The sequence below is a fragment of the Macadamia integrifolia genome, chromosome 11, assembly GCF_013358625.1.
Source record: "Macadamia integrifolia cultivar HAES 741 chromosome 11, SCU_Mint_v3, whole genome shotgun sequence".
NCBI lineage: Eukaryota > Viridiplantae > Streptophyta > Magnoliopsida > Proteales > Proteaceae > Macadamia > Macadamia integrifolia.
This window is the reverse complement of record NC_056567.1, coordinates 19,963,225-19,976,218: the sequence shown is the minus strand read 5'-3', so window position 1 is coordinate 19,976,218 and position 12,994 is coordinate 19,963,225. Positions and strand designations below refer to the sequence as shown.

The 12,994-nt window shown below is 38.6% G+C and overlaps 1 protein-coding gene and 1 pseudogene across 1 annotated transcript; one reads left to right on the top strand and one right to left on the bottom strand.

Moving 5' to 3' along the window:
* Window positions 1-1,890: 1,890 nt before the first annotated feature.
* Window positions 1,891-5,217, bottom strand: LOC122092966 (annotated as a pseudogene).
* A 1,568-nt stretch (window positions 5,218-6,785) lies between these two features.
* Window positions 6,786-8,091, top strand: LOC122092730. Its single transcript, XM_042662974.1, has 2 exons — window positions 6,786-7,110; window positions 7,190-8,091. The coding sequence occupies exons 1-2, from the start codon at window positions 6,937-6,939 to the stop codon at window positions 7,763-7,765; spliced, it is 750 nt and encodes a 249-aa protein (XP_042518908.1). The 5' UTR covers window positions 6,786-6,936; the 3' UTR covers window positions 7,766-8,091.
* Window positions 8,092-12,994: the final 4,903 nt, after the last annotated feature.

The window sequence follows — 12,994 nt, the reverse complement described above, 5'->3', positions numbered from 1 at the left end:
CCCTTTTTATTTCTGCATCACCTGGCATAGAGTCCAGACTGTAGATATCTCTTTGTAGAAGAACCAAGGGAATATTTTCCAGTGGCTCTGCATGCTCCGTGGTTGGGTTAGCCTTTTGAAAATCCTCATAAAACTGTACAATATAATCACCCAGTTGGTCCTGACCTTCCACCACAGATCCATCAGGCTTCTTGAGATATCTAATAGTGTTTCTAAGTCTTTTCATTTTAGCAGAGATATGAAAGAACTTAGAATTTCAATCACCCTGCTTCATCCACCTGATTTTAGCCTTTTCAGCCAAAAGTTTTTCATGGTTCTCCAATGCTTTTACCAGGGTTGTCTTAGCGTCAGCTTCCAAAGCAAATAATTGGTCATCTAGACCATTGGCTTCAATGCTTTTCTGCACGTGTATTAAATTCTTTTTTGCATCTTCCAGAGCTCTATCAAAATTAGGGAAGGAAGAGCGAGCCTAATTTCTCAGAACCCCCTTCAATCTCTTTAATTTATACATAAGAATAGAGATCGGATTCTCTGAGACCCATTCTCCCCAAGAGGCAGCAACCACATTATCAAAATCCTCATGCTCCGTCCAGAATTGGTGAAACCGAAAGGGACAATTTGAAGGGCGATGGTATATATCTGAAGAAATCAAAATAGGCGTATGGTCTGAGGCTATTCTAGGGAGGACCTGCTGGGCACAATCCTGAAAATGGGTGATCCATTCATCATTGCAGAAACTTCTATCAAGCATTGCACAGACATTCCCTCTATGGCAATTATTTGACCATGTAAATTCTCTCCCTGTAGATGGCACTTGAGCCATTGCATAGGCATCAACCATGGCACCAAATTCAGCACCTGAGCTCAGACTAAAATTCCCTAGGCCTCTCTTTTCATGGGATTGCAGGGTAGCATTAAAATCTCAGATAATAGCCCAAGGAGTAGGAGTCTTAGGAGTGTCAGTTACCAGGTCAACCCACAAAGATCTTCTACAAGCTCTAAAGCTACTTGCATGGATGAATGTAATCTGGGCCACTCACATATCCCAAACAAGAGATATCGAGATATGTTGTTCAGACTCAGAAATAATCACAGGAATATGCAGAGAATTCCTCCAAATAATCCATAAATTTGGGACTTTCCCAACACGGGAATTATGGATAACATCACTTGAAAACCCCAATTTATTGAAAAATAATTTGGGGAAAGCAAGAACGTTCCACATTCCTATTTTCCTGCACTTACCATTACCATTTTGCCTTTTTGGAGAAAGGTGTTCCAAGCCGCCCATGTGGGGAATCTCTCTCTCTTTTTTTTCTTTTCCTAAAAGAAGAGGAATCTCCAACGTCACACTCAAAGAGGAGAAAATGTCAATGGTCAGACATGATATAGGAGGTACAAGAAAATATCCTCATACTGCTTGCATAGTATCTTTTTCTTTTACTTTAATATGCCGATGTCAAGAAAATAAATAAATAAAAAAATAAAATTTTAGGAGAGAGATCATAGTTAGCAAATACGCATATTAAACGTGTAATTTTTCTATAGCTAAAAGTTTAATTGTTGAATTCATTTTTAATGTATAAAACATCAGATACTAAAAAATACGTGTTTTTTAAGGGATGTCAAATTAAAAACACGTATTTTTTTTCGTATTATTCATTTTATCAGTATTTTTTATTTAAAAATAATAGAAAATTTCACTCCCCTCCCTTGAATGTTTAATTTATCACACTCCCATCTCCTGTGAAGTTTAAAATTACAATCATACCCCTCTAATGTCGTAGATTGTATCAATCGTACCCTACCGTGTGTGGTCCACCATTAAGTGATGACTCATGATGTATAATTGAACTTTAAACCCCAACATACCCCTAGTCCCATTGTGAACTAATCATGAAGATTATACGCATTAGGATCATAAAAACCTTCAACTAAACCAACTGGAGTGAAAGCCATTGGAACAAACCTTTGGGCTAATCTCTTGACACCTTGATGATGGTAGCTATTAACCCGAATCTCCATCTTCCCTTCCTCCAGAGAATCTTTGAACCAGTCATGCAGTGGGGTATTTTCCACCACATTCACCTTATGACGATGCCCATCTTATTTGTCATAATCAATATGAACCACTCTCTCTCATGAAAGATTTTTGGAGAGTTCTTTCTCAATGTCTTGATAAAGGGAACCCCCACAAGCAACATTAAGGATCTGTAAACCCCTACAGATTCCCAAGGTATGTTCCTTTCAAGGCAGAGCTTCGCGAATCTCAAATCTGTTGTGTCCTTTTCTCGATCAATTGATGTGTCGCTTACATGCAATCTCCTAATCTCTTCTAATTCTTCTGGTGAAAGCCCAGAAATCTCGGCATCGTGGAGTGAAGGGTTGATGTCTTCACCCTCACAGAGTAGAACTCCATGGATTGGCTCAAAGCTGACCAGTAAGGTATGACCTCCGGCAACCCTGGGGAACCTGGGGACAATTACTGGCACCACTTCATAACTGACGATGAGAACAAAATGATATTCACCTAATCCCAAAATTTTGAAGGATCGAAATCAATCATTGCCAATCTCTGATTTTGTGTATTACACAGAAACACAGAGAGAGGCTATCCTTTCTATATGTAAATACTACTAATGCTAGGCTGTGCTTACTATGCAGAACCCCAACGGCACATCCGACATAGAAAACATTACAACACCATCACCGGCCGATGTGTTCTCGGTAATTCTACCCAACCTACCTTTCAACACACGACTGCTATACAATCTCTGAAGTGGGTTCCATCCAAACCTTATTCTTTCTCAATGTCTTGATACACTGGGCAGCAGGGAGGGAAGCAGGTAGTTCCTTCTAACTACAGCTCAGTTGAAGGAAGAAGAGGACTCGCTGGTTCCTCGTATCTTTCCTCTATTATTTACACAAAGGTGATGGGGTAAAAAAGACATTTAACAGATGACTCTGATAGTGTTAACACTATAGGGTATGATTGTAGTTTTAAACTTCACAAGGGATGAGAGTATAATAAATGAAACATTCAGGGGAGGGGAGTGAAATTTTCTCTAAAAATAAATAAATAAATAATTCAAAATCCCTTTCTGATCACAAATCCAAATCTAGAGAGGGATGTAGGAATACTTCTTATATGCTTCTTTACCCTAATATTTATTTCAACCAATCATAAAAAGGGTCTTCTAAATTCTTTTTTTGCTTAAAATCCTAAGTACATATACGTTTCATGGTAACTATATATATCTGCGGCTGTATTAAACAAGTATCGTATCATTGTCGTACACATTTTATTACCCCGGATTATTGAAAAAAGAAAAAAGTATTACTGCCATCTAGCCTATTCAATTGCCATACATGTCCATTCCCGTATCATTGTCATTCTAGAACTTATTAACTATGAGAGAGATAGACATGTACATCAATAATTCTGTCATTTTGATTTGGAAAAACAACAAATCTCCCCTAGACTATTGCCTTATTATACATACTTCCCCCCTGTTACACTCATACCCCCTAAGGCTGACGATGTTAGTTGTGAAATGTAAAAGACCATTTTACCCTTAAACCAAAGCATTCAAAATGAAAAGACCATTTTATCTTTTAGTTCATTTTTTACCCAAACATTCCCAAAACTAAATAGAACTCTTGTCAGAGAGAGCTGTGGTAAACCATCAACTATGAAGGAATCTCCTACAACTCTCATCAATTTACGGAATAAAAGAAGGTGTACCTCTCCCATGAAGCTAGGTATTCTAGTGCTTGATATGCTCTTCCTTTCGCTCCAACTCCGGCAGTCTCCGACTCTCAAGAACAGTGCAGCTACCCAACGTAATTATTCTTTTTTTTTATGGCTAAAATTCTGAATTTTATTTTAAAAAAAAAAAAAAGGCTACAATCAACAAAGAAGAACTGAAGAGGTAGAAACCCCCCACTTCGGGCATTGCCATCAGTAGGGGGCACTCAACAGCCACTAATAGAAATGATAACGAAGCCTAGCTAAAGCTTCCTTCACTGCCTCTTCCTTAATGTGAGTTGGACGATTTGGAGAAGTTTCAAAAAGACCTAATTTGGCTACTACTTTAGCAAGATAATCAGCAACGACATTTGCTTCTCTAAAGCAATGAGTTAGCTTCCATGAAATTGACTGAAGATAACAAGATATACTAGACAACTATTGCAGAACAAACCATGGAACTCTTGCAGTAATACCTGAAGTAATTATTCTTGTAGGCAATTCTTTTCTCTTCACGAACTGTTGCAGTTTACTTAATACTGTTTCAATAGGATTCAAACCAACAACTTGGAATTTCTTGAATCCAGTGACAAGAACAGTAATATCAAGATGCCCTTCAGATCTTCAGACTAGATCCAGGGGCAGTTTCAAATATCTGGCCTTGCCCGCATCTAAATATTAGATATCAATAGAACTAGAAGATTGATTCTTTGCATTAGAAACCTTCGGGTTGGGTAGTAGTAACATCAACTATTATTTTAACTTACAAGATTTTTTCTTTTACCCGAAATCTAAAAGAAAAAATTAAATAAAACAAAAACAATAGTCTTTTTTCCAACTAAATGTGGTTGGCTACATCGATCCGTGAGATGGTAAAATAAAAGAAAAAGAGAGAAAAAGAAAAATAAAATAAAATAAAGCAACACCACATGGACACTCCACCTAAATGCCAGACAATAATTAGAGCGTAAACTCAACATTAAATATGATAACCCATAAACGCATGAAAAAAAAATAAAATTTGGTTGAATCTTAAAAGTGGAAATTAATTTGTACCACTCGTTAAATGATAAAATAAAGAATTGGTTAAATTGAATCTTGAAAATGTAAGTGGATTCCCATATAAACTAAACAAGAAAACAAATTAAACTCTACGTGTTTACATCCATAAGAGTTGGAAAAAAAAATCCAAATTGTAGAAGAAAAGAAGTGCATTGTTGGTGTATGATGTCTTGTATTCCATCACATTTTAATCCAAGGAGTCTTGTACTTTCCGATTAGGGTTTTTCACTATATATTGTAGCGAGTGTTTCTTTCTCTGTAATGCAAACAATACTGAGAGGTGTGAGAACGAGCGTTGTAATCCTATTCTCCATTGATAGTGAAGGAGGATCTCATCCCACTGAGGACGTAGGCAATCTTGCTGAACTTTATAAACCTGTGTTCATTGGTTGTTCTTGCTTTTCCATTATCTTCTATATCGTTTTAGGGTTACGTTTCTACATAGGATCAAGGAGCAAAGACTAATTAAGAGAAATGATATCATTGGATAGGGAAAGAAAAACCTAAATATCTTCTTAAAAAACCTTAAAGTGATAACCCAGAATCAAAGGAATTATAGAGAAAGCAAGGCCTTCAAGCTCTCTTCAGAAAAGATTGAGGGCTTTGGGAGAGAAGACCAAAGGAAAGAAAATTTTTAAATTTAGTGGAAATCCTATATATTCTAAATTGATGACAAGAAAAACATAGAATAAAGGGGGAAAGAGGTCGTCGGTGTCGGATTCGTTCGATTCAACTCATGCAGGTTCATCAGTGGGGAAAACACTAAACAAGGCTTGCTCGCAGTTTGCCGGAGATGAGAAGTTCATCAATAGAAGATGAACTTGGAGATGAAAGGGTCGTTCACAGAGAAGTTCAGACATATTCTCTTCTTTTAATTAAAGGGTAGAAATGTAATCTCACATTTACTGGGGTCATTTTTTATCCTTAAATGGTTTAGGGATACATGACATCAACACTTAATAGATACAAACTAACAGATTGGGGTGAATCCAGTGCATAGCGCACTGGTTGCAGCCTCTACTTGTAGAGTAGGCGTCAGGTTTTTGGTTTAGGGATCAACTCCTGTCACACGCATCCCCCCCATTTCCTATCATCCCCCCCTCCCCTCTTGTGTGTGTGAGTAAAAAAAAAAAAGGAGGACTGAGGCTGCTTGTAAGAAAATCTTAAATGTAAGGAAGGTTCGTGTAATTTTTTAAAACACAGAGGGGATGAACCCTATATTCCTAAATTTGTGTCTATATCTTCCTCCCCTCCTTTGGAATGACCTCTCTACTCCTTAAAATAATTTTTTTCTCAAGAGCAGTGGTTGACTGCTTCCTACATCCCTAGGTTACTATCACATGCACAACTGCTCAAACAGGTGGCCGTTGTTTGCATATCCAAATCTCCCATACTCTCCAAAGGACCTGAGCCAAATAAAAAAGCTCACCAGTTTGCCCCTTATTCCTATGCTCCTATGATACGTGGAAGATAAAGAAGATAAAACACACAAGGTTTCTTTGAGGGAAAAACCAATGTTGGAATATTAGCCATGACTAGCCCTTTAACATCCTCCAATATAGCACTACAATGTTCCACTAATGAGGTCTGATCCGCTACTCCTACGATCACCTAGTCATACGAGTCAGTCTCCAACACATGTCCTACCTTCTGCCATTACAAGGATAAAGAATGATATATTTAAAAACAAAAAAGACAGGTATTGAATGTTGATTCATAGCCAACTGATCCATTTTGTCCACCTACTAACCCTCTTCCTAAAGAGTCGGTCTTCCTAAAGAAAAGGACTAACTAGAAAACCCAATTACTTGGATTCCTTCCCCAATAAACTATTCACTCCTAGTTTATTGCAAACATGACTAAGCCACCTTATCAGACACGTAACAGTTACACTCCCGGACAGAAACATTCCAATGTTACTAATTTTATAATCTATTTAATGCCCATCGGATCCCACCCATGACCAACCCCTTACGTACGTAGCTAGTTGTGTCCAAACTTCCTTAATATAACCCCAAAAATGATAATTAATTTCTCCCTTCAACTAAACCATCATCAAGTTCATCTCTCCTAAGTTCACTAATGCAGCAAACAACCAGAAGGAGCTGAGAAGGTCAGAGTAGGTGATGGAGTTTGATTTTCTGCTGGATAACCTGGACGTAATCTTTGTCCCAGCAGGGCTCTTGATCATGTTCACCTACCATCTCTATCTCATCTACCGAGTCAAAAGGTATCCTGCAACAACAGCAATCGGCTATGAGAACTACAACAGAATTGCATGGGTTGAGAGAATGATGCTGGTTTGATTAATGGGCTTCTCTAGTTTTATTATTTATCCCTTTAATCAAATTAATGACCTAATAGTTCGAAAAAATGCAGGGTGATTCGAGTGTCAAAAGCCTTGCACTGTCTGTGATTTCATCGAACATATCAGGTGCAACTTTCCTGGCTTCTGTTACCCTAACATTGAGCTCTGTCATAGGAGTATGGTTGGGAAGCGCATCTAGCAATCTCTTCAAGAACATGTTTATACTTGGAGAAAAAAGCTTTACCACAGTTTCCCTCAAGTACATAAGCATGCTCTTACCATTTATACTAGCCTTCGGGTCATTTGTTCAGTCGGCGAGGTACTTAGTTCAGGCTGGTTTCTTCATAAGCACACCGAATACCGATGTGCCGGTGGAGTACGTGCAATCGTCGGTGATAAGGGCTAATAATTTCTGGCATTTTGGGTTGAGACTGCTCTATTTTGCCCTAGCTTTCATGTTTTGGAGTTTCGGGTCAATTCCTATGTTTGTGTCATGCTTGGTTATGGTGATGTTACTGTATTTCTTGGACGCCAATTCGGCACCATTGCATCCATATCGGCCTGTCAAGAAGGTGATAGAAGATGAGGGAAGCCGAGCACCATGGAAAGCTGGTGGCCATGGTGGAGGAGTTGGCCGCAACAGTTAGGTGCACTCATATCAACATTATTGGTAATTTTTCAGGATCCGGCTCCTCTATTGCACACAAGAGGTCCTAGCTCAGATCCAATGCTCTAGAGTGTCTCATCAAGGAACCCAACACACGGATGTTGTTGGATCTGAGTTGCTGCATCTTGTACCCAGTAGAGGAGCCCTTGAGCTTCATTGAGAATTCAACGGCCAAGACAAGTTGCCCTGAATTGTTTGTATTGAATTACCTTGTATGACATAGTGTGAGCGATCGTTATCCTTGAGAGACATGCCAAGTGCCCTCTTTTTTTATTTTCCTTTTTCAGGAAACTGCCGATTGAAGTCTCTCTCTTCCTCCTTCACTCTGAACAATCCCAAACCAGTTTTGGTCAACGTGAATTTGGATTCTTGTATGGTGTCTGATTTACAATGGAATTCATTTAATATGAAAACCTGTTGTAAGAAGTGAAACATTGAGGTGGATTCCAAGTGTATATCAAGCACCGTACGAAAATGGTTCTTGTATGAGGACCTGATCCAGACTCCTTGTACGAGAACATGAGTTCCAATTCTCATACAACTAAAAGGTGGACGTGTGTAACCCACTTATTAGCTCTCATAATTTTTTGACCGATTACGTTTTCTTTCCTATTTTATCTTCCATTCTCTTTTCCTACACACTCCCTCTCTCATGGTTTATTAATTTTTTTTCATTTCTTTATTTTTCATTTTTTTAATTATAATTTAACTTTTTTTTTTCTTTTAATCCTGCAGAATAGCTTTAGGTATTGGTCTCGGCCGATACTTATCAGATATCAATAAAATTAAAAAATAATGAAATATTTGTAAAGTATTAACTGGATACTTTTGCCCCACCCCTTAACATTTTTATTTATTTTGTTTTATTTTATTTTATTGCTAAAAATCCCAAGAGCTTTATTAAGAGAGAAAAAGAAAAAAGAAAAACAGCATACAAAAGACTGGCTGAGTGATCTCCACCTTCGACATTACTATCAGCAGAGAAAACTCAAACACTAATTTTGAAATCTAAATCTGGGTCTAGAGAGAGCATCATGCATCAACTCTTCTCTGTATGGGAAGGGAAAGAGCTATAGGTACATGTCCTATCATATATTGCAGTATTCTCGGCTAAGAAATCTGCAATGACATTAGCCTCCCTATAACAGTGGGAAATCTTCCACTAAATTGAGCAAAGATAATGGCTAATACCATTCCATTCTTGCAGAACAAATCAAGGGAAGGTTCTATTCTAAACTGCCACCACCACCACTGCTTCAGAGTCTGCTTCCATCCAAAGATGAGAGAATCCAAGGGATCTCGCCAAAGAAATTCCTTCCATATGATCACAACGCTCAGCAATGTAATTGGATTGAACACCCAGTGAAATGTCGAAAGCTTCGATAGTGTGGCCTCTATTGTCTCTAAATAGACCTCCAACACCTACTCTTCCAAGATTACCAAAGGAGCAACCACCAATATTAAGTTTCTGCCATCCCGCAGAAGATGTACACTAATACACTTCCAGAATGGGTTGATGATTATTTGGTAGAGTTTGTAGAGCTAGACTTCTGCAGCAAAGAAGATCCCTTGGACTCTTCACAACTCCTTGCAAATTCAGATTTGCCGATTGAGATCCCTTTTTACCATGTTAAATATATGTACGGGAAGTCTAAAACTCCCTGAATTTGCCTATTATTCCTTTCCCTCCAGATGTTATCAGATACTAAATCTGATATGCAAGATTGGTGACACTAAGTCATGCCAAAGCATACCAGAAATCTTTCCAAACTTTCACCAAGTAATTCCACTGTAAAATTAAATGATGAAAGCTTTCCTCGGCCCTCATACATAAAGAACATTTAGATGGAAGAGGAATGCCCTTGGATTTTACATGGTCATTAGTGGAAGCTTACCATTCACGAGACGCCACCCAAAAATAGATTGCCTTGGCTGCAAATGAGATCCCCAGACAATTGAAAACCAAGGGATTTTTGGGTTTCTGCAACGAATTTCATCCCAAGCCGATACAATGACAAACACCCTAGAAGATGTACAACTCCATATACATAGATCCTCTATATTGCTTTGAGGAAGGCAAATTTTCTCCACAATATTGAAGATATTCCTCACAAAAGCAGATGTTACCTTAGGAAGGCTCCACTTAGAGTTTGAGATTACATCAGCCACTTTGAGATTGGCGTCAGAAAAATTCTCTTCTCCAATATTCGAATGCTCCATAATTGAATGATCGCCTAGCCACTTATCCTTCCAAAAATTTATTTGATTGTCATTACCAACAATCGCTCTTTCTTTACTTGAGATAAAATCCCAAACTCTTCTAATCCCTGGCCAAATCGAAGAAGACTTACATGATTATTTTATAGATCTACCAATCCCAATATATCTTGATTTAAAAAAATTACTCAATCTGGAAGATTTATGCTTAATGTTCCAAGCCTATTTGGAAACCAATGCTTTATAAACATCTTGCAACCGATGGATGCCAAGTCCTCCCTTTTCTTTGGGTTTGCGAACTTGATCCCATTGACTGTGATTGCCTTCATGGAATCCAAATCACCAGTCCAAATAAAATTTCTCATCCACTTCTCCATCATAGCAATTATAGACGAGGACCACAGTATACTGACATATTATGAACAGACATCCCTGTGATCACTGATTGGACCACTAGACTCTTCCCGCCATTGATAGGAGTTTTCTTTTCCATCCAGTGAGATGATCTTTGAATTTATCCATAACAACCAACAAAGATTGTTTCTGACTCTTCCTTTGAAGTTTTCTACCCCAAGGTTTCTAGTAGGGAAGTTGCAAATCAGAATCCCCAAGGTATCAGCAATGACTTGTTTTCTAAAGGAGTGAACCTTACCCATAAAAAGCTTGCTCCTCTCCAATTTGATCCGTTGACCAGAGAATTCTTGATATTTTTGAAGTAAGATCTTCAAATTTTGAACATATCTAATGGGGGCATTCATGAAGATGAATATGTCATCTACAAAATGAAGATGATCAGGAACGGCAGCCCCTCTAGGACCTTGAAGAGCTTTAATTTTCTTTTCATTTATAAGACATCGCAAGCCTCTATAGATAACTTCTTTAGCTAGGATGAAAAGAATTAGCAAGATAGGATCACCTTGGCGAAGACCCCTCTGTACACCAATATAATCGATAGGCCCCCATTATAAAGGACTGAAATCCTTGAAGAGGAGATAATCTGAGAAATCCAATTCACCACCTTATTGAGAAACCGAATTTCTTGGGAGCCTTAAATATGATTTCCCAAGAATTGTATCAAAGGCTTTCTGAATGTCGATTTTGATACCCATCCCACTGCCCCAAGTGGAAGAATGCATTAAATTAGCAAAGCCCCGATGCCATGCTTATATTCGATTGGATCACCTTTCCTTTTTGGAAAGCCCGTTGCTCTAGCGTTGGAAGAAGAAAAGAGTGCCTGGTTGCTAAGATTTTAAATAGAACCTTGTAGAAAAAAATTCCCTATGCAAAGTTGGTGAAACTTGTCTAGGGTCTCTGCACCATCAATCTTTGGAATAAGAACTAAGAAGTTATCATTGACATCATATGGCATAAGGTTTGAAGCAAAAAAAACCCTGAAGACTCTGCAAAATCATCTGAGACCACTTCTCAACAATGACTGAAAAAAGCTCCAAAAAAAACCATCTGATCCCAGTGAACTATCTAGATCAAGATCCCAAAGTGTCTCCTTTATATTCATAAGACCAAGAATTGTCTAGACTAAGAAAATCCACCTCATCATCCAAGGTAGGGATGCAATCTAAAAGCTCAGAATGGTCTTCAAGGGGAATGGCTTTATGAAAATCCTCATAATATATATATATATATATATTTGCTAGAAGATGATTTTATTAGAAAAATGGAGAAAGAAAGAATAACACTAGAAAGAAACAGGGACAAAGCAGAAACCACTAGAGTAGCTAGCACTCTCCACCTTCAGCATGGCCATCAGTAGAAAGAGTGAGCAACGCCCTAACAGAATCTATAACTATGCCTGCCCAGCACATCATTCTCTAAAAATTCTACTACATGTCTAGGGAAAGACACCGAGAATTTTGAATATCTAGATTTGGAAGCCTTCTTCACTAGGAAATCTACAATCGGGTTTGCTTCGTGAAAGCAGTGAGAGATCTTCTATAGAATAGACAACCATCTTTGGAGGACAATCCATGGAATATGGTTCCTCTGGATTGCAGAAACTACCACAACTGAGTCAGATTCGATCCACAGGCCCTTAGCACCCAGCTTTTTAGTCATTAGAATTCCTTCCATTACAGCCTCAAACTCAGCTTCATAAATCTGCTTGATGCCCAAACAAATGTTTAATGAGTCACAAACCAGCCCTTTATTATCGCGAACGACACCTCCTGCTTCTACCCTTCATCAATTTCCCAGAGAACTGCCATCAACGTTAACCTTTAACCAGTTCGCCTGGGGCTTACACAAGTGCACTTCCAAAGGAGGGAGATATCTGGGATTCTCCACTGTCAAACCCAATCTCCTATAGCATATTACATCACTCAGAGATTTCACCTCCCCCTTTGACCTCCCTAAACAAAGGCCAAGCTCCTGACAGCTGAAATCAAAGATGAGCAAATCATTCCTAGAAGCATCCTCATGACATCTTCTATTTCTTTCCCACCAAATGTTTGCTGCAATAATGGAGAAACCCATCATCCAGGGGGTTTTGAGGTTTAAAACTCTAGCCTTGCTCGTCCACCAACTAACCAGACTATCAATCAACTGGTGCAACTGCCACCTCACATAAATGCAATCAGTAAACTTTTTTCCAAACAGAAGTCGCAAAAGAGCAACTGAGGAAAATGTGGTCGATGCTATCTTCAGCTTGCTTACAGAGAGCACAGTTGGAAGCAAGGTGAATTCCCTTCTGTTTAACCTACTCATCTATAGGGACTTTTCTATGAGCTAATCGCCATCCCAGGATAGAGTACTTAGGAGGCAAGCCTTTCCGCCAAACCAGAGTGCTCTAAGGAACCTTACTAGCCATCCTTTTAATACCCTCCCAAGCCGAGGAAGTAAAAAAAGATCCCAGAGTCGACAAAGACCAGCAGCATATATCCTTTAAGCCACCTGAAGGTATTTTCACCTTCTAAATTTGATAAAAAATTCTAGACAGCTCCATCGATCTCACCTCAAGGAGAGCCCATTCTCCATC